The sequence below is a fragment of the Sander vitreus genome, chromosome 17 (assembly GCF_031162955.1).
Source record: "Sander vitreus isolate 19-12246 chromosome 17, sanVit1, whole genome shotgun sequence".
Classification (NCBI taxonomy): Eukaryota; Metazoa; Chordata; class Actinopteri; order Perciformes; family Percidae; genus Sander; species Sander vitreus.
Window position 1 is genome coordinate 2634484 of NC_135871.1, and position 27111 is coordinate 2661594.

General features: G+C 41.5%; 1 protein-coding gene and 1 pseudogene across 1 annotated transcript in view; both read left to right on the forward strand.

Annotated features, from left to right (window-relative positions):
* The window catches only part of ncapd3 (non-SMC condensin II complex, subunit D3), a 47892-nt gene extending 35570 nt beyond the window's left edge, over positions 1–12322 (forward strand). The window contains exons 29-35 of the mRNA XM_078273835.1: positions 1628–1795; positions 2647–2759; positions 4505–4563; positions 8936–8983; positions 11076–11138; positions 11298–11346; positions 12076–12322. Of these exons, the coding sequence (XP_078129961.1) occupies positions 1628–1795; positions 2647–2759; positions 4505–4563; positions 8936–8983; positions 11076–11138; positions 11298–11346; positions 12076–12145 (570 nt within the window). The 3' untranslated portion in view covers positions 12146–12322. The remainder of the gene's footprint in view (positions 1–1627; positions 1796–2646; positions 2760–4504; positions 4564–8935; positions 8984–11075; positions 11139–11297; positions 11347–12075) is intronic.
* A 2935-nt stretch (positions 12323–15257) lies between these two features.
* LOC144532772 (uncharacterized) lies at positions 15258–26666 on the forward strand (annotated as a pseudogene).
* The last annotated feature ends 445 nt before the right edge of the window (positions 26667–27111 follow it).

Here is a 27111-nt window from a genome sequence, read left to right on the forward strand (position 1 = left end):
ACGCCCTACTTTTTCCTTGCAGGTGTTGCATATTGCAAACTTGTTATCTTCTGCACACACGCTGGAGAATGTCCAAACAGCTGACATGTTGCAGGTTAATTCATGAGGTTCCCTACATGTGTGAGAATAGCGCCGACATGTGCTTCACACCGCGAGCGGGTACGCGCGACAACGGCGGAAAAGTTGAGAGAAAGGAAAAAGAGACTGTGCTGTCGCGTCCGTGTGTGCGTGCGTCCTTGAAAACTGTAACTCGTATAACTTGTTGTCAGTTGTAGCAGTGATCAGCATATATCAGACTGACCTGCCGGTCACCGGTCATGGCCGAGCACGTGAAAACCGGCCAATTCCGGTCACCGGCCGGTCTATCTGTGAATCTCTAGTTTTTACTCCTATTTATTTATAGTATCAAATCAAAACAAGGTTATCTTGAGACACTTTACAGATAGAGTAGGTCTAGACCACACTCTATAATTTACAAGGATCCAACATTTCCATAAATTCCCACAAGAGCAAGCGTTTAGTGCGACGGTGGCGAGGAAAAACTGCCTTTTAGGGAGAAACCTGGGACAGACCCAGGCTCTTGGTGGGCGGTGTCTGACGGTGCCGGTTGGGGGTGTGATGAACAGTGGCAATTATAAGCCGCTTTCCGACTGGAGGGATTTTTGCAGTTCCTAGAACATAAAATTCCTAGAATCCTTTTTTTCTCGTGTTCCGACTGGACCAATTTGGGGATTTTTAAGTCCCTCTGGCCACAGTTCCTGTAACTCTTTCAGCTCCTACTTCAGGGCAGGCTCTTTTCACTGTTCCCTTTTCAGCATAGGAACCTAGGTCAACAAGTGTCGGGTTTCCGGTACAGACAGACCAACAACGGGGCAATTTTAACATTTTGCCATCTTATTCATCACTAAATTCACTTCTGTCAACGTTTTAGGCGAGAAACCAACTGTTTAGATTTTGAATATAGGCAGTCTTGCGAAAATCGATGCCGAATTGACAATTTGCTTCAAAGTTTTCGGAGTTGAGAAGCTCCATGAAGTGAGGAGACAGCCAGCAGGCGAAAGCCCCGGCCACTAGCTCTTCGCTCGGGCGGTCGTGCTCAGAGACCCTCAGAGTCTCTCAGACCGCTCTCGAAAATAAGAGGCTTTTATTTCGCTATTGACGGATCATTTGTTTAAATATCACAACACATGTCCATCATAAGATTAACAGGAACCTGTGGTTAACTGTCTTTTCGGAGTTGAACTCCACAAGTGTGCCCTGCGGGCTTGACAAAAACTTGCAGGCACGATACCCATTTCTCTTCAGGAGACTTGTTTAAATTATGAAAAATATGCTATATACATTAGATTTAGTATTTAGTTCATACTTTTTTTTGGTGTATTTGTTTTCTGATTTTTAGCGCTATAAAGACTTGCATCCCTCCCTTACCCCTCCTACCAGTCCCTATGGCCACTTGGCCAGTGCGAATGCAATTGGAAAAACCGGTTTTGGGGGAGAGTAGTTAGTGTATCTGTTTAGAAGTGGACTGTTCCTTTAACCTCGTTCCTGTAAGTACTTGGTTGGAAAACGGCTATAGTCACAATAAAGATAATCGAACTAAACTCAATGATGCCGTTGTTCCCATCAGGTGACCATGCAAGACTACCGTAACAAGGTCAAGGACTTTTTCCCTGGCGATGAGCAGCTGGCAGTTGAGGTGGAGTTTGCTCTGAAGATGGCTGATAAGGAGAAAGAGATGGAGAAGCAGATGGACAACTGCAGCTTGACAGGAGAAGCCATGGCTCCAACTACACAGGTCAGTTCACACTACATACAAAATGTGTATTTATAATATTATACAATATTTTTATATATATTCCTACGCAGTACGGAAAAGAGTTAGATTTTTAGTAATTTCCAGGTCTAGATAAGTATGGAAGAAATAATGAAAACCAAAAATCCTCTTGACCAAGATTATACTCACTCTTAATTTTATCAAATGACCCAGTAGACTGATTCCAGATCTGGCCCATTTAGACATGGGTAAGATATGGACTAGCTTTTATCGACTGGTGAGACCTCCAATTTTATTTGACAAAACATAATACAAGATTTTAAAAAGGTACCAGTGTAACCATTTGATTCAGACGTACACAGAACTTAGGGCTACTAATTCTTTTTCAAGGTAAACTCCTTTTATCTCAAACATGAAAATTTAGTGCAGAAGTACACAAAAAGGCATTAAAAATGGATTTAATACAAATTAGGGGTGGTAGTAGCTCAGTTCCTTAGGGAGTTGGGTTGGGAACTGGAGGGTCGCTGGTTCAAGTCCCCGTACAGACCGAAGTACTGAGTGTGGACTGGTAGCTGGAGAGATTCTAGTTCACCTCCTGGGCACTGCCAATGTGCTCGTGAGCAAGGCATGCAATCCCGGCCCATACTCTGAATGACGTGTATATAGCACCTTTTTAGATTGAATGAAAAATAAATACAATGCATGATAATATTACATTCACTGTTGTGATTTATTTAGTTTTGTTTCTGGAAGCATTATTTTTATAATGTTTAAGAATGATTGATTGATTGATTGATTTTCTAGGCCAGTGTATCGGAGCTCTCCTCAGTCAAGACAGTAAAGTTGAAATGGTGATTTTGCTCTTTCCTCAGTGTTCAGTCCAGGGCTCTCCCATCAAGTCCAGGCCCCTCCTCCCGTTTAACTTTGCCACACCACAGCTGCCACGTCCAAACCCCATGTCTGCCAGGCTGGTACACACTGACAGGTAGGTATCCATCCCAGCAGCTGGTCGATACGAAGGATTCACTGCAGGGTTTTGTTGTCCTTTGATTGATGACCATTGATTATCCATTTTCTTTAGTCGGTCACAGAGTTCAGTTCAGTGGCTTAATGTGTCCAATAATCATTACATAATTGCAGACTGAAGCATTTACATTTTGCTCAAACTGAAATCAGACTTCAGTATTGTATTCAGGTGTAGTTGAACAGTTCAGCTTGGATATACCAAGGAAGTTAAAGGACTACGCCAGATGGTTCATAGTAGGGGAGTCACAAATTTAAATCGATCAAAAATGCAGGCTCGGCGATTCTCCCAGTCATTTTTTGTTCTCTTCTAAAAGAAACCGACATGTGTAGATAGCACAACGTAGCTTAGCGGTAGCCTGCTGCTGCACTTTTGGAATACCATGGCCTTCTGCTTCCCTGAAATCCCCGGTGTGGTACTATTTTGCCTTTACTGGAGAGTTTTGCAAACAGTCCAGTTTGTAGGCTATCCTACAGGTACCATATGCCCCCACAGGCAGCATGACAAATATGGCAGGGCATATTCACAGGCATCATAAACAAATATATTTGACTGGGAACATTAACTCTTCCATCCTCCTCTAGAGAAGGATCTGGTGGCTTCTCGCAGGCTCTTGTAAAGTACTCTTCTACTACTCAATTTGACCATATAGTGCAGTAGCCTGAAAACGAGGCAAATCTACCAGCTCATGTTTCTTTTGTTCTGGCAGGTACGTCTGGCCTCTCATCCATTCAAATTAAAACCAATTTCCAAAACACAACCATTTATCACACATGGGACGGGTTTAAGACAATGACTGACAGAGGAGCGTCATGTTTAAACATACTTACTGGACGTAACTGGCATTCTCTGTCCAGCGCAACGCACCAGGCTCACAATCTGTCAAACAAGGCGGTTGAGATCAAATATGAATCAAGATTCTGTTACTGTATTGCCTATTTCTTGCCGAAAATGGTTTCAGAAACACATTTTAGTGCACTGTTTAGCTGTAATTTGGCAGCTAAACAGTGCAGCCGGTTTGTGACCCGGCTGCCATTGTTTTTCCTGCTTCTGTGTCCATGCCAGGCTATTAGTGTGGTACATTCCAAAAAATATATGGAGGTTATATCACACTTGGAAACTTACAGCCTATCTTTTTAAAGTATGTAAATGACCAAAACAACAATCTGTTAATCTTTACAAAGCAAGACCAAGCGGCAACCTCTGGTGCTCAACAATGAAGCCAATGCGGAAGTGCCCAAAACTTCAGGTCATCATGTGACAAAAACATGGTTCCAAAAGGAAGTCAATCCCCATAGAAAAAACGGTTTTGTCTCCAGAGCTTTAGAAGTTCCTCCTTCATGACAACTATTTTTTACAGTTATATGATCAAGACTTGATAGTTTAACAACAATGTAGCCGCCAGTGTAGTGCCGGGGGGAGGGAGGTTTAAATCGAATAGTGACCTTAAAATCAAATGTAATTTGAATTGTGGATTTAGAGAATCGTGACACCCCTAGTTCATAGTGCAGATACAGACAGGAAACATTGGAAGAGAGAGGGAGTATGACATGCAACAGTTGAATCAGGGACATTGCAGTTATAGGCGTCTACACTCAGTCTCCAGGGTGCCCAGTCCACTTCCACTTTGTAAGATTCTCTCTCTCTCTCTCTCTCTCTCTCTCTGTCTCTCTCTCTCTCTCTCTCTCTCTCTCGTTTGTTATCAGGCATGTGCACAGATCCAGGCAGGAGGAACACGTTCAGTCAATCGCTCTGGAACGAACAGGTACGTCACTGGAGGTTAAAACTACAATTTACATATTTAAAGAAACTGAACTTTCACGAGAACAGCAATGGTGTAACTTTTAGTTAGGATTTCAGAGGTCAGAGGTCAAAACACCCAGAAAAAGAATAAACCAAACACTGAATTTAAAAGTGCTTTTCCCTTCAAGAACCAAATCAATTGAATTAAACGGATCATCTCATTCTAATCCAGCGGATTTAATGGGTTTGCTAACATATTTGCAATATGAAAGGCTATTATATCAATTTTTGTATTTACACATTTTACAAGTAATTTCTGAAAGTGGGTGGGTGGGAAGACAACTGCACATTATTTTGTGATAAACAATTTTTTAATGAATGTACAAAACATACAATTTGCAACATGAACATATTACCGCCACCCATCGAAACAAAAATCAAGAAAAGATGAGTAACTGTAACTACAAAATTCAAGACCATACAACGAAATAACAAAATCGACAATAAACCATATAAACATATGTATAAATGACAACACCATAAGCCCATCAGATACGTCTCTCTCCAGCACAGATCATCTTAGGCGCCCTCCAGAAAGCTCAGGTACTTTCCCCTTTTTCTGGTATAGACTTCCAATCCGGCAAATTGTTTATATGACATTTTTTCTAACACTGTCACCCTAGCCATCTCACAGGCCCACTCCTGAATTGACAGTGCCCCTTTATTCCTCCATCTTCTTAAAATAATCTGTCTGGCTATCATTAAACTAGTCTGGACCAACAATTTGGCGTGTCTTTCAAACCAATTCTAAACAATCTGAAGGGAGTCTAATAGAAGCGATGCGTAATCTTGAACTGAATGAGGCGCACCCTCACATCGTGTGACATAGTTATAATAATCCTACAGATTCTGTCCACCTCCTCATCGTCACGTGTAATACTCGGATCCCTTTCCCATGTCTTTTTGAGGGCTGTCCAGGCTCCATCCCCCAGGTTCTGCATAATCATAGAAAAATACCCAGAAGCCTCATGACCTTTCCATATTTCAACAACATCTTACCTAAACATTCTGGTGCCTTCGGGGCTGAAGAACTGGATCTAAAACTCCCCACTAACAGATGGCGAAGTTGCAATCATCTAAAAACATATAAACCTACTAGGGTTGGGTCACGAAATCAGTACTTTTTTGGGTACAGACCGAATTATGTCGTTACTACCGATTCACGTTAAACAGTGCCAAATATCGGTACCTGAGAGTGTAAGGGCAAGCTTACCTGTCCCCTGTCCTTCCTGTATGTTGACAGAGAGCGGGGGCTCAGTTCCGACACACACACGGAGAGCTGAGTTGCAGAGGAAACTACGTTGACCTGGCAGTTTGTTAGTCACGGCAATGCTGGTTAAACAGTTGCAAGTGTTTTTGCACTTTTCAAAGTTCCACGCAGGCAGCATTCGCTGTAATATAATATTAATGGCAAGCCGAAAGCGATCGCCGTGCAGTTACACTTCCTCCGAAAGGCAGGCACACCAGTGTTCTCTACGCCCTGTTGACTAACTGACAAGCTGGAGGTTGTAAGGCAAGGTAACTTGATTTCTATAGCACATTACAGTAACATGGCATTCAAAGTGCTTTACATTGAACACTAAAGAGCAATTAAAAAGAGAGAAAATAAAACATGGTATAAAAGAATAAGACATAAATACAATAATAGAAGTTACAGTGCAGTGTAAAAAAATATATATTTCTTTGATTTCATAGGTTGAAACACACTCCTCCCATTCCTGTCAGCTATCTGCTTGTGCTCCAGGAAAGTGGAAAAAAAATGTGCTTGGTATATCCACACATTATAGTGTGGTCTAGACCTACTCTAGCTGTAAAAGTGTCTTGAGATAACTGTCCCGACCAGTGTTTTTGACCCCCAATCCGATTTATTTATTTATTTTTTAAATATTGAATATCTACCAATACGAGTCCCAATCCGATACTTGTATTTGCTCAGATAATAGAGCTGCACACTGTTTATTTGTTTAAAAAAAACAAAAACAAAAAACAGGTAAACAAAGTAACTATGTCTTAAGCTTAATACATTTAACAAAACCGTTCTCTTTAGGATCCCACCTCCAACCAAAGAATAAACAGTTTTAAGTTCCCAGCTAGGGGTGGGCGATATACATCGTCTATGATAATATCGTCATTGTTGTGTTAACGATGTGCAGATTGACATTATCGAGTATTTAAATTACTTAGAAAAAAATACTTAAACACGCATTGGAACGCTACACATTCACTAATGTCAACAAAGATGGCGGCGCGCGATTGTGCAGCGGCTACTAGCTCTCCTTTCGGTGTTTATTTATACAAGTACAGACACACTGATCTAATCAGTATAGGACCTATACTGATAAAGCCTTCCAGGCGGCTCATAACATCCCGGAGGACATAGCCAGACCACCGGGCGCTCCGTGGATTGTTGTCGGCAGCTAGCAGGCCGAGCTAGCTACCGGCAGGATCGAGACAAGAACTCTGGCAAGACCAGAGGAGGAGGACTGTGCATTTTTGTGCAAGATTGTTGCCCAGCACTGCTCACCTGACCTGGAAGCCCTGTCGGTAATATACAGGCCATTTTATTTACCACGAAAACAGCACACTGCCATCCACATAGCCCTCGATGCGAACGTTTGCACAAGTTTGGCTCCATAGTGAACAAACTGCAGCGCGATCACCTGGAGGGGATACATATCGTAGCAGGGGACTTTAACAAGGCGTCCTTAAAGTCTGTACTCCCCAGCTTTTTCCAGCATGTAGATTGTGCTACTAGAGGGAAGAACACACTAGACCATGTATACTCTAACATCAAGAAAGCATATAGCCTCTCCCTCACCTGGGCCAGTCAGATCACATCCAACTACTCCTGATCCCAGCATAAATCCCAGTCAGAAGGACTGTACAGCCAAGTAGAAGGACTATCAAAACCTGGCCTGACACGGCCCTATCCCAGCTCCAGGACTGCTTCCAATAACGACATGGTTATGTGCAATATGTTACAGAACAGAGCCCTTTGTTTATTGTTATGATTTCATCTTCCGACACTAGTTCAATTAGTATTTTGTACGTCTTTGAATAGTTTTTACTTGAATACTTGCATTTTAAAGAAAATAAATAACTGTTTTCATTCAACATTGTGCCCATTATTATCATCAGTGATTAAGTAACTCAGACTTTTAAAAACACATTTTTAAAGGATATCGTCTAATTATTGTTATTGTCAAAATCGCCAAAAATATCTTCTTCTTTTTTTTGTCCGTATCGCCCACCCTTATTCCTCGCTGGACAACGAAAACTAAACTTAATGACGCCTCTTGTGCTAAATAGTTAATCTTTGATAAAACTAAACCTAGTGATGCCTCTTTCTTTATTCGTGTTTACCAATGTCAGCTTCAGGGAATAACGTGTGGAGAACTGGAGTAATCCGCTTCTGTAAAAATCGGGTGACTAAGGGGGCTTTCACACCTACTTCGTTTGGTTCGGGCTTTCGGACTTTTCAGTTTGATCCAAAATTACAGGTGTGAAACCTCCCCCAGACCAGTCCTCACCATACAGCTGTACAACTGTTCATGTTATAAGACCTGGGAACCTCCTTTAAGGAATAGCTCAGTGCTTAGTGTGTACGTAGTGATGGTGAATGCGCGCAAGTTTTGTCACGTATAGTTCTTTAGTGTGCAGTGTGAAGACAAAACTTAGCGGATCAAGTGTATACAATGTAACAAAAACATGAACCATGGTTGGGACTTTCAGGTGTGAAAGCCCCCTAAGAAAGACAGACTTTTTTAATTGTTTCCAAAGGCTGGCAAGTTACGAGACACTCTCCGAACAGACACTGGTTAGTGGCCGTGCGCCATGTTGGTTTGAAAGTGCCAGCATCCAGGCAGTCTAGTGGTGCATTTTTGGCGCAGGGCGTGTGTGATTAAAGGCAGCGATCACTACAAGCTGATGTACATGATCTGAGTAAGGTAAATGGGGGGGGAGGCCAATCCCCGATCAGTTAAAAAATGCCAAAATCGGCTCTGATCCGATTCTGTGATCAGGACATCCTTACTTGTTAATATCTACAGTTGCTGTAAAAACATCTCCAAAATTGGAACTAACTGCAGAAGTAGTGGAAGCTGAGTCCCTCCGTTTTATGTATCTAGCGAGTCATTTTCCTGCTTTGTCTCTCGATTCAAAATAATTTTGTATTGCGCTGAATAAATTGAATTCAACCCTCTGAGATAGAATATTATTATATTGGAATTTTAATTGAGTCAGGTTTTAGGACATTCTTTGCTTAATCTCCGTTTCAGCGTGTTTGATTTTACTGTCTAATTCTAACACTGTCTTTTTTTTTTTTTTCTTTCCAGTGATGCCCAAAGGAGCTGTGAATGACAGAGCCATCAGCACACCAAAAGGTACGATTCCACAGCGCCGACTGAACCTCTTCAACACATGCATGCCGTCATCCACATAAATGCTCCCAGTTGGAATTGAACACACAAACATTGGCTGTGTTGGGGTCTTGTTCAAGCCATGGAACTCAATTATGAACGGTTTTAAAAAACCAACTGCTAATCCTTACCGAAAATCTATCCAGGTCCTATTTCCAGAAGGCAGACTCCAGACAGTATTTCGTCTAGGGCTGACACCGTCTGGTCGGTTGGTCGATGCGCTCTTGTCCAACCAAATTCTCTTTGGTTGAACAAAAGCTGGTGTTACTTTCATGAGGCTGTATGTTCACCAAAGAGTTTTCACACCAAAAAACAAACAAGAAATGTCCACAGGGTTCTTACGTTTTGAAAAAACCTGGAAAAGTTATGGTTAAGTTATTAAAAAAATGCAAATTCCAGGCCTGGAAAGGTTTTGGAAACATAAAAAGACCCAGAAAGTTTTGGAAAGTCATGGAATTTTTTTTTTTAACACAGCATAATAATATGTGATTAATAAATGTATTTCACGTCGTCCTAACCTCAACGTTTTATTTGGGGCGCGATATTATGAATCCCTCTATTAACCACATAAATTGTCATTCGTGTTTTTGTTAAACCTCCGAGGGTAAACTTCAACACATATTTTTATTCTTATTGTATAATGTCGACTGACATTTTCAGGGATACATAGTCATGGAAATTTGCCGAAAAGTATTGGTTAAAATGCGTATGAACCCTGTGTCCAGCTGGCAGCACTTTGGAAGCAGGCGGGGTTGTTTTAGCTAAGATGCTTTGGTTGCATGTGGTGATATGATACTGAACATCAGTGGAAGTAAAAATGCTGGCACAAGCTCTGGATAAAGGGAAGGCTGAAGCACATGGGGAGAAAAGATGGACCCGCTGGTCTATGTGGCCAGCAATTTTAATTTTCGCCCACCTCCCCTCCACTGTGATTGGACAGCGGAGTAAAAGGTGCAGCGTTTTACCTAAAGTAAAGCATTTATCAGCGCTCAGTGACCAGAAAACAAAACCTGCCATTACAGTCAGCCCTCAGCGCAGGATAGGCTGCATTCTGTGCTCTGTGGCCGATTCAGTAAATCTAAAGGGAACTATTTTTCCCCATCGATCGTTTGGTCGATGGCTTGAAGAGGTAGCTAGGTAGAAGTAGGAGGGATTGCGTCCGAAGCAGAGTCCCACTCCCTGTCGGTGTGTCGTAAGAACTTCTCTATTCTTTGCTTTGAAAGCCGGGCCACATATTAATTTTAGTGCAGTGAGTGTCAAGTCTACTTTATTGTCAATTCTACAATATGTGCCAGACATACAGAGCAATTGAAAATACGTTTCTCTGACCCACGGTCCAATAAGGACACGTACAACAACCGTAAAAGATAAGAAATATATACAAATAGGATAAAGAAAAAAATATAAGTAATATGTACAATACAGTAATACATTCTAAATAGTGCAAATGTAAGGCAAAATCAAACCGTACAGAAAAATAAAGATAAAGATCTTGGAATGTGCAATGCCGGTGCTGATCCTGATGGGGGGGGGGTCCAGAGTTCTTGGGGGCAGAGGTGAGGTGAGGGAGAAAGGGGGAGGGTGTTGAGCTTCCTGACAGCCTGGGGAATGAAACTGCTTGCCAGTCTGGTGGAACAGGCTCTGGAATCAGACGCCGAGAGCTGGGACAAAGCGTCGGTATTTGACAAGTCGGGGAACAGTCTGAGCTGTGTAGAGGCAACCCCAGCCCACTTTATCTTCAGTATTTCGAGTACAGCCCCTTTTGAAGTGCAAAAGACGGAGATGTTCAGATGGATATCAATCTCATGTCTGTGTGTAAAGAGTCAAGACATAGTTAGCCTAGCTTAGCATAAAGCAGGAGGAAACAGCTAGCCTGGTTCTGTTCAAAGTTGAAAAATACACCTACCAAGAGCTCTAAAACTCACTGATTAACACACCGTCTCGTTTGTTAATCTGTTCACAAACGGAAATCTAACACTTCAGTTCAGTCTTGATGTGTTGCAGATTTTGTTGTTACTTTATTGAGAATATCTTATTTGTCCTCCCTGTAATCCAGGTGTCAACGTCAATTTAACTTTTGATGAAGGATTCAGCGCAATCTTCAGTGACCGAGGAACAAGTACGTATTTAATGAGGTTAAGGACCTCCTTTTTCGTTAGAAATCAATTCCTCCAGAATTAAAGAGTCTGTCAAACTGTGAGGTACACAGGTTTTGAGTTAGCATTTTCTTACAGGTGATTTAGGTTTACATGAATCTGTGTCTACTGTGTACTTGCAGGTCTTGTCGAGGAGCCCAGTGTTCTTCATGTGAGGTCAAATGAGCAGCAGTGAGTGCTTTTTTTTTTTATTTTATTTTTTTTTATAATCAGTCACAGTTGTAGTTCTGCAAAATTAAACTATGAATGTATCTACTAGTACTCTAGTGGTGTGTGTGTGTGTGTGTGTGTGTGTGTGTGTATATATATATATATCTCACAGCTTGATATATCTTCTTCCTCTGTGCCACAGAGCTCCATTGTTGTTAAAAACACATCAATGAGCCACACTGTTGCATTGGTTGACATGTCCTTTATTACCATGAACAAACACACAAAAGTTTATTTTTACTTAATCCCGCATACACTGTCCTGTTGCCCAAAATACTCACTTGAGCACCAAATGTGAATGAATCTCAATCTCAACACAACCCAATAATTACTCTTTGTCCTCATGTTTGAGTAATATTAGTTACAACTACAGTGACCAGCAGTTTTAGGAAATTACAGGGCTCTTTTTAAAAATGAGGCTATACATTTGTCAGCTGTTTAACTGTTTTTCACATTATGCAACTTAGCTAAATACCATCATGGCGGACGTTTATGGTCCAAGAGGCTTTTTTATAGAGCACATTGAGCTGGACTTGGAGGAATTTCATGTCAATCGGACTCAATTGATTTAAATAGTGATGCTTGTCCAGAATTACATTGCATTAATATGTTTTATATTCCATGTGTAAGGTGTGTTTAGGAGTTTTTCTGTAGAAAAGGTGTGATTCAGCTCTCTTGTGTGTGTTGCAGAGCTCCTGGACTAAGGCAGTGGAATGTGCAGTCTCCTCTCCACAAGAAGAAAAAATCATCCAGAGTTTAGTTAACAACTTTATGTCTTTGTTTCTGTTTTTGTCTTTATTACAACTACTCTTACTACTCCTTACATATTCATTTCCATGTGATGTCAATTGATATGCTCTCATCTTTATTGTTGATATGTTTGTGTTACTGTTTGTCTTTTATCTCTTTGGTAATAAAGGTGACCTCAACTTCAGAATAGTTTTTGTGGCCAGATTCTTGCACATGTACACTAAGTTGTCAAAACAAGACTTTTTCGTACTTTTGTGCCAATATATTATTCCTACTGTATGTTTCATTTTTCAGCTCCACAACTTTCAAAGTGAGATTCAGTGGAAATATTGCAAACTCCTGATAAGTTTCTGAACTCATCCAGTACTGGGCAAAGTGTCCTCTAAAAACCTTGAGAGAACAGGAACTCCTCTTTACAAGCTCTTTAACCCCTGACGCCCTGAGATCTGCTAAATGCTCTTACATTTCAGAATAGTAAAGACTACATCAGAGGACACAACTGAAGATTCTAATTTAGATCCAAAAGACACTGAGGTTTACATTTAAAGTAACGTGTATGTTAGTCATCCAAATGCCTGATAAAAAGGACAGGAAAGCTTTGTCTCGCAGCACCTCTGCTGTGAGGAGGTGGTGCTTCAACACATTGCATCGTAAACCCCCTGTGCTCCTCAGGAGAGGAAAGTGGAAACTTTTCCCGCATCCGACAGAGTAGTAACCGAGCCCGGCAGGCATTAAGATATTTATGTGAGCCCGACACGGTTAAAATCATTTTTTTTCTCATACTAATGACACATGTACGTTTGTTTGTGTGGAAAGCTTTTATTAAGCAACTGTAGGAAGGCATTCAGAAATGTCAACAGATGAGCGCATCAGCTCACACAGGGCAATAAGCGCACGTTAGTAAGCTGTTTAAAATGTTCAGTGCCTTATCGCGCTGATGTGACCAAGCCGAACCCAAACATAATTTCTAAATATCTGACCGAACCCGGCCCGGCCCATCGGGTACCTCCAGGTCGCGATGGGCTCTACTATACATAAGTTCTTCCTAGCTCTTTTTCTTCCTCCTGCAGGTCCCCTGTCCCTGTGGCTGAGCCCCCTGCCACACCTTTTTCTCAAGACTTTTTTTTCTTCTATAACCTCATCTTCTGTAACGCGGGCCTGTGCACACAAACTTAACTTACCCATTAAGTTTAAAAGAAGCCATGAAGAAGCTTGTAAAGACTTCGAGAAACTGCTCCAGTTCAACAAGGCCATCGTGCTCTGACCTCCTGTTCCACTTGTTCAAAAGTTGGAGCTGAAGAAACAGTGATAACACGTCAGGTTATCATATGCTGCTGGACCAAAGCTTAACCTGCTGCTGAAGAGAGAGAGAAACGGACCAACCAAGCCCCTTGAGGGAAATAACCAGCTGAGGAAACTGTTTGTCTTCATCCAGTCATCCATCAAGATTTAATAATACCCGGTCCTTTGTGATATAATCTCCTTTAGATCTCAGCTGCTGTGCCGTGTTATCTGACTGTCAAATACCTCATTTATGGTTTGCTGTTAGGGTGTTAATCATCTATTAGTTTTCATTTATTCTATTTTTTCATTCATTTATGATTTATCATTTTTTCATTTATTTATGACAAGACTGTTACTAATGTGCTATTTTATTCTCCCAGTTAAATGACGTACAGTTCAACGTTATTCTATTGTGCGTTAATATTTAACTATGAGGGCCTCAGGAGTCATTTTTCTCTTTCAGAAAGTTATTGAGAGTGCTGGCATCTCCACCTACACAATGCCCCAGAATAGTTACTTTTCTATTGTAATTTAATGTAAAATATTAACGTTTTAGCAGACTTTTTGTATAGCCTAACTATCATGCATTTTTAGATACCTGTAGGTGCGTGAAAATAAGAGTACTGCTGTTCATTTTGCATTTCTCTATAGCCTACAATATGATACATTTCCTACTATTACAATGTGTTTTTCCACCCAGCCACAGTCTGGATCATTGGGGACAGCTATGTGGACAGAGTCCATGGTAACAACCTTGGTCTGAATAGAGTCTACAGTAGCAAGAAAAAGTGAACCTTTTGGAATTTCATGGTTTTCTGAATAAAGTTATCATGAAATGTGATCTGATCTTCATCTAAGTCAAGGGTATTGACAAACATAATGTGTCTAAAATTATTTCATGTCTTTGACAACAACCAAATAAAAACTCAGTGCTTGTGGAAAAAGTATGTGAACCCTTGAGTTAATGACGTCAAAAAAGCTAAATGGAGTCAGGTTTTAGCACACCTGGAGTCTCGTTAAGATAATGAGTTTGGAGGTGTGGACTACAGCTACTTTGACTGATAAAAACCCCTTGAACTTTTGGAGTTTGCACTGCACAAGAAGAACACGCTTATGTGAGCCATGCCTCGCCAAAAAGAGCTTTCAGAGGATCTACGATCAAGAATTGTTGATTTACATAAAGCTGGCAAGGGTTACGAAGTTATTTCAAAGACTTTAGAAATTCACCAGTCTACGGTTAGGCAAACAATCTAGCTACAAATGGAGACACTTTGGGACTGTTGCTACTTTACCAAGAAGTGGGCGCCCAGTCAAAATGACACCAAGAGCACAACAAAGACTCAACAATGAGGTCAAGAAATAATCCCGAATGACAGCCAAAGATTTGAAGGCATCATTGGAACTGGCTAACATCTGTTCATGAGTCTACGATACGTAAAACATTGAACAAGCAGACTATCTACGCCAGGACACCACGAAGGAAGCCACTGCTTACTAAAACGAACATTGCTGCATGCTTAAAGTTTGCAAAAGAGCACATTGACACTCCACAGCGGTATTGGCAAAATGTTTTGTGGACTGATGAAACTAAGATTGAACTATTTGGAAATACCACACAGCACTACATCTGGCGTAGAAATGGCACGGCATATCATGAAAACATCATCCCAACTGTAAAGTATGGTGGAGGAAACATGATTTGGGCCTGCTTTGCTGCATCAGGGCCTGGCCAGCTTGGAATAATTGAAGGGAAGATGAATTCCCAAGTATATCAGAAAATTCTTCAGGATAATGTGAGAATATCTGTATGTCAGCTGAAACTGTGTAGAAGGTGGGTGATGCAACAGGACAACGACCCAAAACAGGAGTGGCCAAGTCATAGGCCAGACTTCAACCCAATAGAGATGCTATGGATTGACTTGAAGAGGGCCATACACATGAGACGTCCAAAGAATATGACAGAGCTAAAGCAGGTCTGCCACGAAGAATGGGCTAAGATTCCTCCTCAACGATGTGCAGGTCTGATCCACAGCTACAGGAAGCGCCTGGTTGAGTTTATTGCTGCCAGGGGGGTGTCAACCAGTTATTAATTCTAAGTTTTTTAACTTTTTCCACTGCCGTTTTGAATGTTGAATGAGTGTGTTCAATAAAGACACGAAAGGTCAGAATTTGTTGGTGTTATTTTAGACACATTGTGTTTGTCAATACCCTTGACTTAGATGAAGATCAGATCACATTTTATGACAAATTTATTCAGAAAACAATGAAATTCCAAAAGGTTCACATACTTTTTCTTGCACATCCAATGGTTCGGCTGGGTCGTGAGATGGAGAACCTTTTCCTATCTTCAACCAGTCCCTACGAGGCGGAGCAGCCAAGGAGGTCCTCCTCGTTCTCCTTAACATAAATACACTTCAGAACAGTTTCTTTCCCCAAGATGTGAGATGACTACATATTAAAGTGTCTCACTGTAAATAAAAAAAACAAAACTTGTATTTAATTGGAACTGCATTAGCTGCTGTTTATTAGTGCCGGTTTATTGTAAATGAATTAGGGCTGTCAAACGATTAAATTTTTTTTTAAATCTCGATTAATCGCCAAATTTCTATAGTTAATCACGATTAATCGCATGTTTTATCACATGAATACAATTCTATTATTTTGCATTTCTCTATAGCCTACAATATGATACATTTCTCACTATTACAATGTGTTTTTCCACCCAGCCACGGTCTGGATCATTGGGGACAGCTATGTGGACCAAAGAGAGCGACAGAGTCCATGGTAACAACCTTGGTCTGAATAGAGTCTACAGTGGCAAGAAAAAGTGAACCTTTTGGAATTTCATGGTTTTTCTGAATAAAGTTATCATTCAGAACTGTTTTTAAGTACATATTAACAATGGAAAGCCATTCTTACCAGTGGATCTTGATTGGGAATCAAATTAATGCAAATAAAGTGACTTTATGAACTTGACTTTAAGATTTGTATTTGTTTATTATTTATTGAATGAATCTGTCATTATTGCACAATTCCTACAAGTACCTAACCTAACTGAGATGTAACACTAACACTTTGCTTATACAGTACAAACAAAATAGTCAAAAAACCGGATGTCACAGCAGGACATTTGTAACCTTTACATTTTGCAACAATTCTCCTGGACAGAAAAGGGGGTGGACAATGTCCCAAATGACAAAAACAGTCAAAAAAACAATACAAACGCAGTCCTGAAACCGTATGCTGATATACATAGTCAATATAGTGTGCAGTAACTTCTAAATAATTTTGATTACTCACTGACGTCCAGTGATCACCGGTTAATGAGACAGCGTTTGCACTTGGCAGCAGTTCCAGTTGGGCAGCTTTCTCCATGTCATACAGGCTGTGTATGATGAAACTACTGTCCCCCTCAACAACTTTTTAAAAGTAAACTTTCCATTCAGAATCTTATTGGCATCCATTTCGGCGTCTCGCGCTCGCCATCCACTCAAAACGTAACGTCAGCCTACTACTCTTTGTCCGGCTCACAAGCCCAAACAAGTGTATGCGGCGAGCCTGTTGTTTTGTTTCTGGTCTAGCTAGATCCGGTGTGGTGTTGTAGTTTTTCTAACGTTACTAGTTGTTGCAACAGCATGTGAAAAAACAAACTACAAAGTTTGCTAGGCCAAAAAGAACGTTAATCTCACGATAAAAACAATTTACGCCGTTAAAATGGGTCTGCGTTAACGCCGTTAATAACGCGTTTAACTGACAGCACTAAAATTAATAACTGAAAAGTATGATGAACATTTAAAAATGGCATGTTAAACAACTTATTCAATTACCAAAACTGTTATGATCAAATCTAATGTACATGAGCTTTACTACACTGACTCAAAGAACGGACGTCTTCTCTCCTTTAGCCAATCACTGGTAACACCAGTATTCAAGCAATACATGTAACCTCTGAATACTGCAAAGGAAATATTTTTCTGGCATCATCATAACCATGCATCCATGCAGTCTCTGTTTTCCACAACCAGATGACACCAGGTCTTCCTTCTGTAGGCACTAATCATTCAGTTTTCAGTGTGGATACCTTTGTAATTACAGTAAAAGACAAACATGTAGTTAAAGCTTTAGTGCGTAACATTTTGATATTAATGAATGTCTGTTACATCAAGCCGTTGCCAAATGAGTTGCTACAAAGCTAATGAAGACTATCAGCTCCACACAACTCTCTCTGGATTTCTCAGTAGGTCTATGTTCAGAAGACTTTCCCGTGCAGAAGCTCATGTGAAGATAATGACCTCTTCTGAAGAGTCCATCATGTTTATTTAATTCTCAGTGTCCTCCTTGCATTGTAGAAACTGCGTGGAGGAGCAGTGGGGGCGTGTGCGCGATCACGGAAGGCTGTATCATGTCGACGCGCCACAACAGTTTTGTTGTCATTACTTTGTGTCTCCCCCATGAGGAATTCTAACTACACACTATAGCTTTAAGGCATGTTGAGTCACAATAAATCATAAATATATGAGCTTGTGCATGAAGGTACAGTATGCTTCAGTTGAGGACTTGCAGTATTCTGCGAAAAACTCCTACATGTCAAATCTTATTCTAGACATTGTGTATTATATGCAAGAACAACATTTTTTTGTGATATGTACATTTTGGGAATAAACAGCATTTGTAAATGGATTGTAACGTGTGTGTGACTCATCTTAAAATACACTAATGTGCTGACAGAAGGTCCTCATATTTAATAGCAGACACAACTGAGTCAACTAAGAAAGACATCAGTGTAACAGCATCAACAGTGTTTAATAACTCCTGCAACAGCATGCTTGTTAGGTACATTAACAGTCTAAAATAATGTATTTTTTGAGGGTTGTAGAAAAGATCTTACATTGTGACGCTCCAACATTGAACCTGGTGCTTTTTGCAGGGCATTTGGCTGTAGGACCACTGATCTATCAGAGCACAGCCTCAATTCCTGAAAAACACAAAAAAAAGTTTGTTGAAGAGTTGTAACACAAGACTGGACAGAAATGGCAAAATAAAATAACACCACACACCCAGCACTTTGTTTGATGATTTGATGAAATGGTCCCATCCACAAATTTAGATTAATATTTACTGTAAAGTTATTCCATGTTATGTTTTGTATTTCAGCCACTTTCACCACTAAATATTGGTACATTTATAAAAATGTACTGTGTAATTAGTGCATGAAAATGAATGTCTACCTGCTTGCTGTGTGTGTGTGTGTGTGTGTGTGTGTGTATGTGTGTTTCCTCCTGCTGTGAGGCTCTCTTGGAGTCCATACAGCACAGGTTTTCCTGTGTAAATTGTGTCTAAATAAACATGATGATCACTCACTTATCTTTGTGTTTCAGTACAGACCTGACAGAGAGACTTTATTAACTTATGTCAGTCTCAAAGTAAAGCAGTTCCAGGTTCCCTTTCTATTCAGCCAGGATCCAACACTGCAAAGGTACACAAAAAAAGAACAACCCACATGCCTTCCATCTAACCTGCCTCCGTGCAGTGGCTGCCGCTGAGGAAGCGTTAAATGCGTCCAGAAACATTGTAGTCTACTCAGACGTAACCCTCCTTGTTCCACATTCTGTTTTACACATTTTTTGGGAACAAAAGACCTAATTTATCTGTGGCCAGGTACCTTAGATAGCACTACTCTGTTAGATATGCCAAATGTCACTGTAAAAAGATGCACTGCTCTTAACCCTGCTTCTCTTCTCTCCACACCAGATGACGGAGAGGAACACAATTGTGTTGCAGAGCTACAGGTGGTCTGCATACTACGACCTGACCTCAAAGACACATCTCTCACTAACCCCGATTTCATTTTCTATGTTGACGCTTCTGCTTCCAGAGACCCTAACACTGGCCTGAACCGTGTGGTGACATCATATTTGTACGTGTGTGCCTGCGTGCACTTGAATGCTATTGTGAGCATGCGCAGAATAAACGGTCCGAGTGAGTTCCCAGACCAAAAAGAGACAATGGCGGTCTGTCATTTTTCTCCCAGTGAATATTAGCCACTAGGTGATAGCTAACCACTTTGGTGACTGTTACAATGATAGACTGCTGCAGAAATGTCTTAACGCTACAGGTTATGGGCCCAGTCATGCAGGCCAAAGGTGGTTCAGACTTTTATTTGACGGTGATGAGAAAAATTACAAACACTGGGAAACGAGGTTCCTCGCGCACATGAAGTTGCGTGGCCTTAGAGAAGTTATCTTGGAGGACCCGGAGATAGCTGAGGAAGAGAAACAGCTCTCGCAGAAGATGAGGCAAAGAACGGAGAGGCATATGCAGAGCTAGTGCAATGTCTGGACAACAAGAGTTTGTCATTGGTAATGAGGGACACGAAATGTGATGGAAGAAGAGCGCTGGAGATTCTTCGGGAGCACTATGCGGGAAAGGACAAACCCCGCGTTGTGAGTTTTGTATTGTGAACTTTCCTCGCGCCATAAGGCTAGCAATGAAACTGTCACTGACTATATTATTCGAGCAGAGACTATATTCACGTCATTGAGAAGAGCAGATGAGCATATTAGTGATAGGCTTCAGATAGCCATGGTAGTAAAGGGGCTACCTGATTCATACAAGCCAGTCGTCGTGCACGTCACCCAGACAAATGACATTGTAACGTTCAGGGAGTTTAAAACAAAACTGCGAAGTTATGAGAGTACTGAAAAATATGGGAGAAGTGACGTGACTGTAGAAGAAGACAACGTGATGAAGACTAGCGGGGCAACAAGGTCATGGGGAAGAGGAAGAGGAAAGAAAATGGACCTGGCTGATGTCAAGTGTTACACGTGCGGTAAAAAGGGACACATGGCCAGGACATGTCCTGACGAATCCCAGGTGCGAAGAGAGGAACGAAAATGGGACACACCACAGCGAGGAAGGGGGCGCGGTTGAGGAAGAGGCCGTGACCATGTGAAGAAAGCTGATGGAGAGACGGAGGCAGTGCCTACATCTTTCTGTTTCTTCAAGTTGAGTGACTGTTCTACACATAGAGGAAATAAGAAGGGTCTCATGGTCGACTGTGGCGCCACAACACACATGATCAACGACGCCACACAGTTCAAAACAGTTGACAAGAGCTTCAGACCCGAGGACCACGTGATCGAGCTTGCCGACAGAACTAAGGTGAGCGGGATGGCGAAGATGAGGGGAGACGCCGAAGTCTACTTGCTGGACAGCAAGGCACAACAAGTGAAAACGAGGCAAAAAAAAAACACTCTACATCCCATCGTTTCCACAAAACATCTTTTCAGTCAAAGCAGCTACAGCCAACGATGCAGAGATCCACTTCAAGGACAGTGATAACTGGATGATTCACAAGGATGGTACCAAGTTCAAAATGGATGTGTATGGTAGGCTGTATTACCTTAGAACAGTAGAAAATGAAAATGTTGATGAAGTGTATGGTTGTCATGACATTCAAACGTGGCATAGGATGCTTGGTCATTGTAATTTTGATGATGTTGCAAAATTAGAAAAAGTGGTTAAAGGGATGACAATGAAGGGAAACATGACAAGTCTAATCAAAACTGTGAAATATGCACACAGGGCAAGTTTACACAAAGCAGAAACAGACAGGCAGACGCTAAAGCTACAACTGTACTAGAGCTAATAGACAGAGACTTATGCCGTCCTATAGAACCACTAGATAAAGTAAATACAGGTATGCGATAGCATTTACTGATGATTACAGTGGGATGGTTTTTCCCCCATATGGAAAGATAAAGTGCATAAGATCTGATAATGGCACAGAGTTTACCGGGCAGGAGTTCCAGTCTTTACTTAGGAGTAACGGGATAAGGCACGAGACAAGTGCACCCTACTCACCTCATCAGAACGGAACTGCCGAGAGAGGTTGGAGAACGTTATTTGAGATGTCACAATGCATGCTATTGGAGAGTAACCTCCCAAAGCAATTATGGACATATGCTGTACAGACAGCAGCTTATATCGGCAACAGGTGTTACAGTAAGCGGCTAGAGCAGACACCTTACCGTGTTTTCACAGGAAAAACACCTGACCTATCTAACATGAAGATATTTGGCTCTGAATGCTACGTTTATAAGCAGGATAAAAAGAAGCTGGATTCTAGGTGCAAAAAGGGGATTTTTGTAGGTTATGATAAATATAGTCCAGCATATAACGTGCATTATCCAGAGACAGGAAAAGTCGTAAAAAATAGGCTGGTGAAATTCATCACCAAAGGTATTGCAGATAGCCAGACTCAGGCAGATTGTGACATGGGGGATGACATTGAGAGTTATGAAGATACACCGCCAAAGATAGTCAACCAGGGTCAGGGACAGCCTGAGGAGAGTAAAGAGTCCAGTGTCGAGGAGACTGCTGAGGCTGTTAAAGAAATGTTGAAGAGAAGGTTTAAGATGAAAGATATGGGTCCACTTAAACACTTCCTGGGTATCGACTTCAGACAGACTGAGGGAGAGATCAAAATGACTCAAAAGAGACACATAGAGAAAATGTTAGCGAAATTTGGAATGTCCGAATGCAAACTGAGATCCAACCCAGAGCATAACTCATGGTGGACTTTCTTAAAGTGGTCTGTACACTCATCATTTCCTGACTCATCGGTAATGTTGGCCTTCCTATCACCGTCTAGCAACGAAGATCTCTTTGTCCTAGCCCCTCAGAAATCAAACAACTGCTCTCTCATTGCGATAGAGGTGACTTTCCACTACACCTGAGGCCTGTACAACGAATCAAGATCAACATGCCCTGGATTTCTTTCAGTTATCCGGCTTCACTAACCCTAACAACCGCGGTCCCGCATAACCTGTGTCACGACGCTGGATAACAACTAGTTCAGTCAACTCAGGGTTTCCCAATCCAGCAGCACGTGCGTTCACATAAAAGAGGCGGTGTTTGCGCACCACGACCAATCGCAAACATCTACCAGAGCCGCATATTTTAAACAAGAAGAGCAAACTATAATTCTACATAAATATGAAGAACACAAACACGTTTTACAGGCAAAATGCAGGAAGGAAAGCTGGCAAAAAAAGCTGACGCTGTTTTACGTAAATCACAACGCTTATCCTATCAATATCACTTCCAGTGGTGTAGTTTATGTGATAGTAAGCTCCAGGATTTCTATATAGGCTACCCACTTAAAAATGCCCAATGACACGTAACAACATAGGCTACTTTCCATTATATTTTTGATACATTTTGAATTGTCATCCGTGCTTTTTTCTTAACATCCATAGGCTGAATAAATGTATTTTTACCGTAACTTGGTGCATTAAAGTGTCGGAATGCAGGAAATGAAGTCGTTGATGCTTAAAACTGTCCTGGGGGAGGACACCCAGGCCCCCCCACTATGATATGCCCCCCTCCTCCCCCAAAGGCAGATTCTGGCCAACATACAGTAGGCTACAGTACACCCACTATAATAGCCTACATTAGACTACACTGGTCACTTCCCCATCAGTCAGGCACAAGATCTGACCATGATTACACTTTTGCTTTCCATGAACTGTCGTTGCTTTAGCCTTTTATTTCAGTTGAAACCCTGGCAGTGGTAAGTGAGCATGAGAGAAAATAAAAAAATATCAAAACATAATTCTAACTGATGTGCGTATTGGCAACACACAGCTGAAGAAGCCGACAAATAGCCTAGAAGACAACGTGATGAAGACTAGCGGGGCAACAAGGTCATGGGGAAGAGGAAGAGGAAAGAAAATGGACCTGGCTGATGTCAAGTGTTACACGTGCGGTAAAAAGGGACACATGGCCAGGACATGTCCTGACGAATCCCAGGTGCGAAGAGAGGAACGAAACCTGGGTTGAACCTGAAGTTAGCTCGTTAACGCCAAATCTTGCGTCGTAGTACAGGCCTCTGCAACGGAAGAGTTACAGACCCAGACAGTTGCACAGCCCAACTGTTTCATTGGTATAGCCGGAAAGGCCGACTGACAGAAGCCATACATGAGTGTATCATAGTCCACTGCCATCCTAGTTATCCCTTTAACGATTGTGAGCGCAGTAACTCTACACCCTGGTCCATCTCTCTCCTCAAGACTGAAACTGAATGATATCGAGATTTGCTTCTGCAACAATGGTCTGGGATGAGTATGACATTATGTAAAAAGTATTATACCGATAATATTTCTATTCGTATACCAGGTATCTCCCTCATAGTTTTTGCTTGATGTAGAAAACTAAGATGTTTTGTAAATAATGATAAATAATCAAAAGGGGGGAAGTGTAGTGGAAAACGGAAAAATTTCAAAGTGATTTGTTTGGTGCATATTTTTCCATGTAGCTCTCAGTCTCGGCCCCCCATTGCTAGCAGATGGGTCTGACCCAACAGAAATCGCACCGCGGACCGCTAGCTGGAAGCACAAAAACCTTAGAGTTTCAAGAGTCCAGACCCTGTCGGGTGAGGAAACATAAACATATAATTTGTGCTGATCCTTCCAGTCTTAGCCTTTTATGAAAAGATAAACATATGAGTTTGTGACTGAAGGAGGCTCCGCTCTCTGCGTGCTGACACACGGCACAGGTGTGCACCCGCCAAGCAAAACACATTTGTCTTTTTGAGACTCTGCAGTGCTTGCTGATGAGACCAACCGTGTGAGCCGAGACCTCTCCCCTGGTCTAAGCAGCGATAGCCAAGCAGGCAGCCCATTATCCTGCTGCCGCACGGACACCCCGTCTCCACGTGCCGCACAACTTCAAGGAATTATCCACAAACTGGGTGTCCTAAATCTCCTGCATCCAGGTCTCGCTTCAATTCCTCGCATGTATCATGCCCCTATGTAGGCCTACCCATTATCCGTGTTGGGTGGACAACACCCCGCGTTTGCATACACCGGTTTCACACAACTAACACAGACCTACCCAGACCACCTAAAGGCAGTTGCCATGGCGGGATCTCTGCCCCTGGAGCACTGGCTCCGCGCCAGTATCTATGGGCTTCAAAAGTGGAATAATGGCAAAAGATGTAGAATATTGTAAGGTCTGAATATATTTTCTGAACTGAAATTATGAATAAGTAAAGAAAACTTAAAAATGCTGTGAGAAATATTGATGAAAATGCAGAAATATATAACAAATTGTTTATATTTTTTTTCTGCGCTTTTCTTGATGTTTTTTTCTGACATTTGTGTCACTTTTTTTTTTGACGTTTTGTCACTTTTCCTGAAGTTTTTTGTCACTTTTTCAGATTTTTTTCTGCAGCTTTTGACTTTTTTGTTGTTGTTTTTTACATTTTTGAAGCTTTTTATTGTTATTTTATCAATTAGTTTCTTCAAATGATAAAAATACATTCAATGAAAGTAGTGAACTGATCATTTGTTTTACTTGTAAAAAGCATGGACGGAATTGCACGGAACCATCCCCTCCCATCCCACGGAAAGCACAGAGACTAAGGCTGAATCTCATTTCTCTGTCTTATCCCTTCCCCTACCCCTTCGTCTTACCCCTACCCCTTGTCCCTCGAAAACGAGTGGTAAGGGCTAGGGATGAAAACATACCCCTATGAAATGAGACACTACTTGGTTACGGTTACGTCATCAAAACATCGTCGCTAGCTGGCTGCTACGTCACCAGAGGCGACAAGTATTGATCACAAACTTCCAAGATGCCGTCTGCTAGTGTGTGTATGTTGATTGCGTGGGCTTTATTGATGTTTTTGCGATTGTCTGCAACAAATTCCAGAAATCAAGTGAGAAGAAGAGGTCTACGACGCCTACGAATGCGGGTGGATCAGCTTATGGTATGTATGGATTAGCTAGTTGCAAACAACGTTATGTTGTATTTAACGTTAACCAAACTAACACAGTAGCTAGCTGAGCTGGACTTGCATAAATTACGTGGACTTGTATTATATTGTAATACGAACCCAGTAAAGATTTTTGTCAATTTTTTTGTCCCAGTCCAGCTCTGCTATGTGCTTTATTCTGGGGGGGGGGGAACAACTCTAGTCACGATGTGTTTTATTTTGAGGGGAGGGGAGACGTAAACAGTTTAAAGTTGTTTGAAGGGGCAAACATTTTTCCAACTCAGCCCATTAATGGTGTGAAATGGTTTTCTTTTCCAGACTGGTGCTCCAACAAGATACTGTGCTATAAACCCCAACATGCCTGTACTGCGCATGTGGTTTGATGTTGAGACTGAGCTGAGGCAGGATTTCCGCCTCACCAGAACAGCGATGCACAGCTTACTGAGGCTTTTGCAAAGGGAGCAGGACCATGGCTGGGGTAATGAGCTTGAAGTACTCATATACACCTATTGGCCGGCACATGGACTCTCTTATCGGGTTGTGTCCCGTGTCTTTAATGTACCAAAGGCTACAGTTCACTGTGTCATCCACAGAGTGGCCCAGAACATATGGGACAATCTGAGGAGAGCAATCTACTTCCCTCTAACAGTGGGTCAGGGGTTGTCAGCATTTCAGACACCCCTGCATTCCACAATGTGGTTGGAGCAATCGATGGCAGCCACATACGGAAAAAAACACCACAGCGTCACAGATTAGACTATTTGAATTATAAAGACTTTTACTCAGTCAACATGCAGGCAATATGTGACTGGCAGGTTTCTGGACATGGTATGTCCATGACACACGAATAATGAAAAACAGCAAAATAAAACATCGTGACTAGAGTTGTCTTCCACCCCCCCAGAATAAAGCACATAGCAGGGCTGGACTGGGACAAAAAAATCGACAAAATTATACTTTACTTACTTTACTTTCTTTACTGGGTTCGTATTACAATATAATACAAGTCCATGTAATTTCCGCAAGTTTTTATACCGCAAGACGGTATCCCCCAACGGGCTACATCCTTCTGGGTGATGGTGGGTATCCCTGTTTGGAAACTCCGATTTGCCTCATCACCCCATTCAAGGAGCCAGTGCATGGACAAGTACAGCAGCGATTTAATTACTATCAGTCAAGGGGGCGCAGCATAATTGAAAGGGCGTTCGGCATGATGAAGACCAGATGGAGGTCAACGCTTTTCAGAGCTTAGGAGGTGAAGCCCATGTTTGCACCCCAGGTTATTGCTTCATGTGCTTCTTTGCACAATGTGTGTATGGACAATGGTGACACACTGGTTCCAGATGAAGACATTTTAATGGATGACCCCCAACCTCCCCATGAACACATGGCATACAATGAAACCTCTGGGAATTACACAAGAAACAGACTGGCTGCCCTAGTTTCAGACAATGTGCAAGCCCCATGAACATGAAGTGTCATATGCATGTATATATTTTATACTTCTTTTATGTTCATTTTGGTGGTGGTGGTGGTGGATATAAATGCAGATGTTCTTATCTGTGTACTACTTATCGTCTGTTTGCAATAAATGTTTGTATACACTGCATGGTGTTTTGTATATCTGTTTCAGTTATCACAGTTTCGAATGTCATTGATGTTCAGAAACACTCTTTGTTAACAAAAATCTGTCTTTATTGCCCAATAAAGTAAACATAACGGGCAAAAACATTATATAAAAATGTAGTATATTACAGAACCATTATCAACTATTAGAACCATAATGTAAATCAAATGCAGAATCCAAATCAGCTTTATTTGCCAGAATAAAAATAGAAAGGACAATATTCTGTATACTGTTAAGTATACAGAATAATAATACAATAGAAATTTACAAAAAATATACAATAACA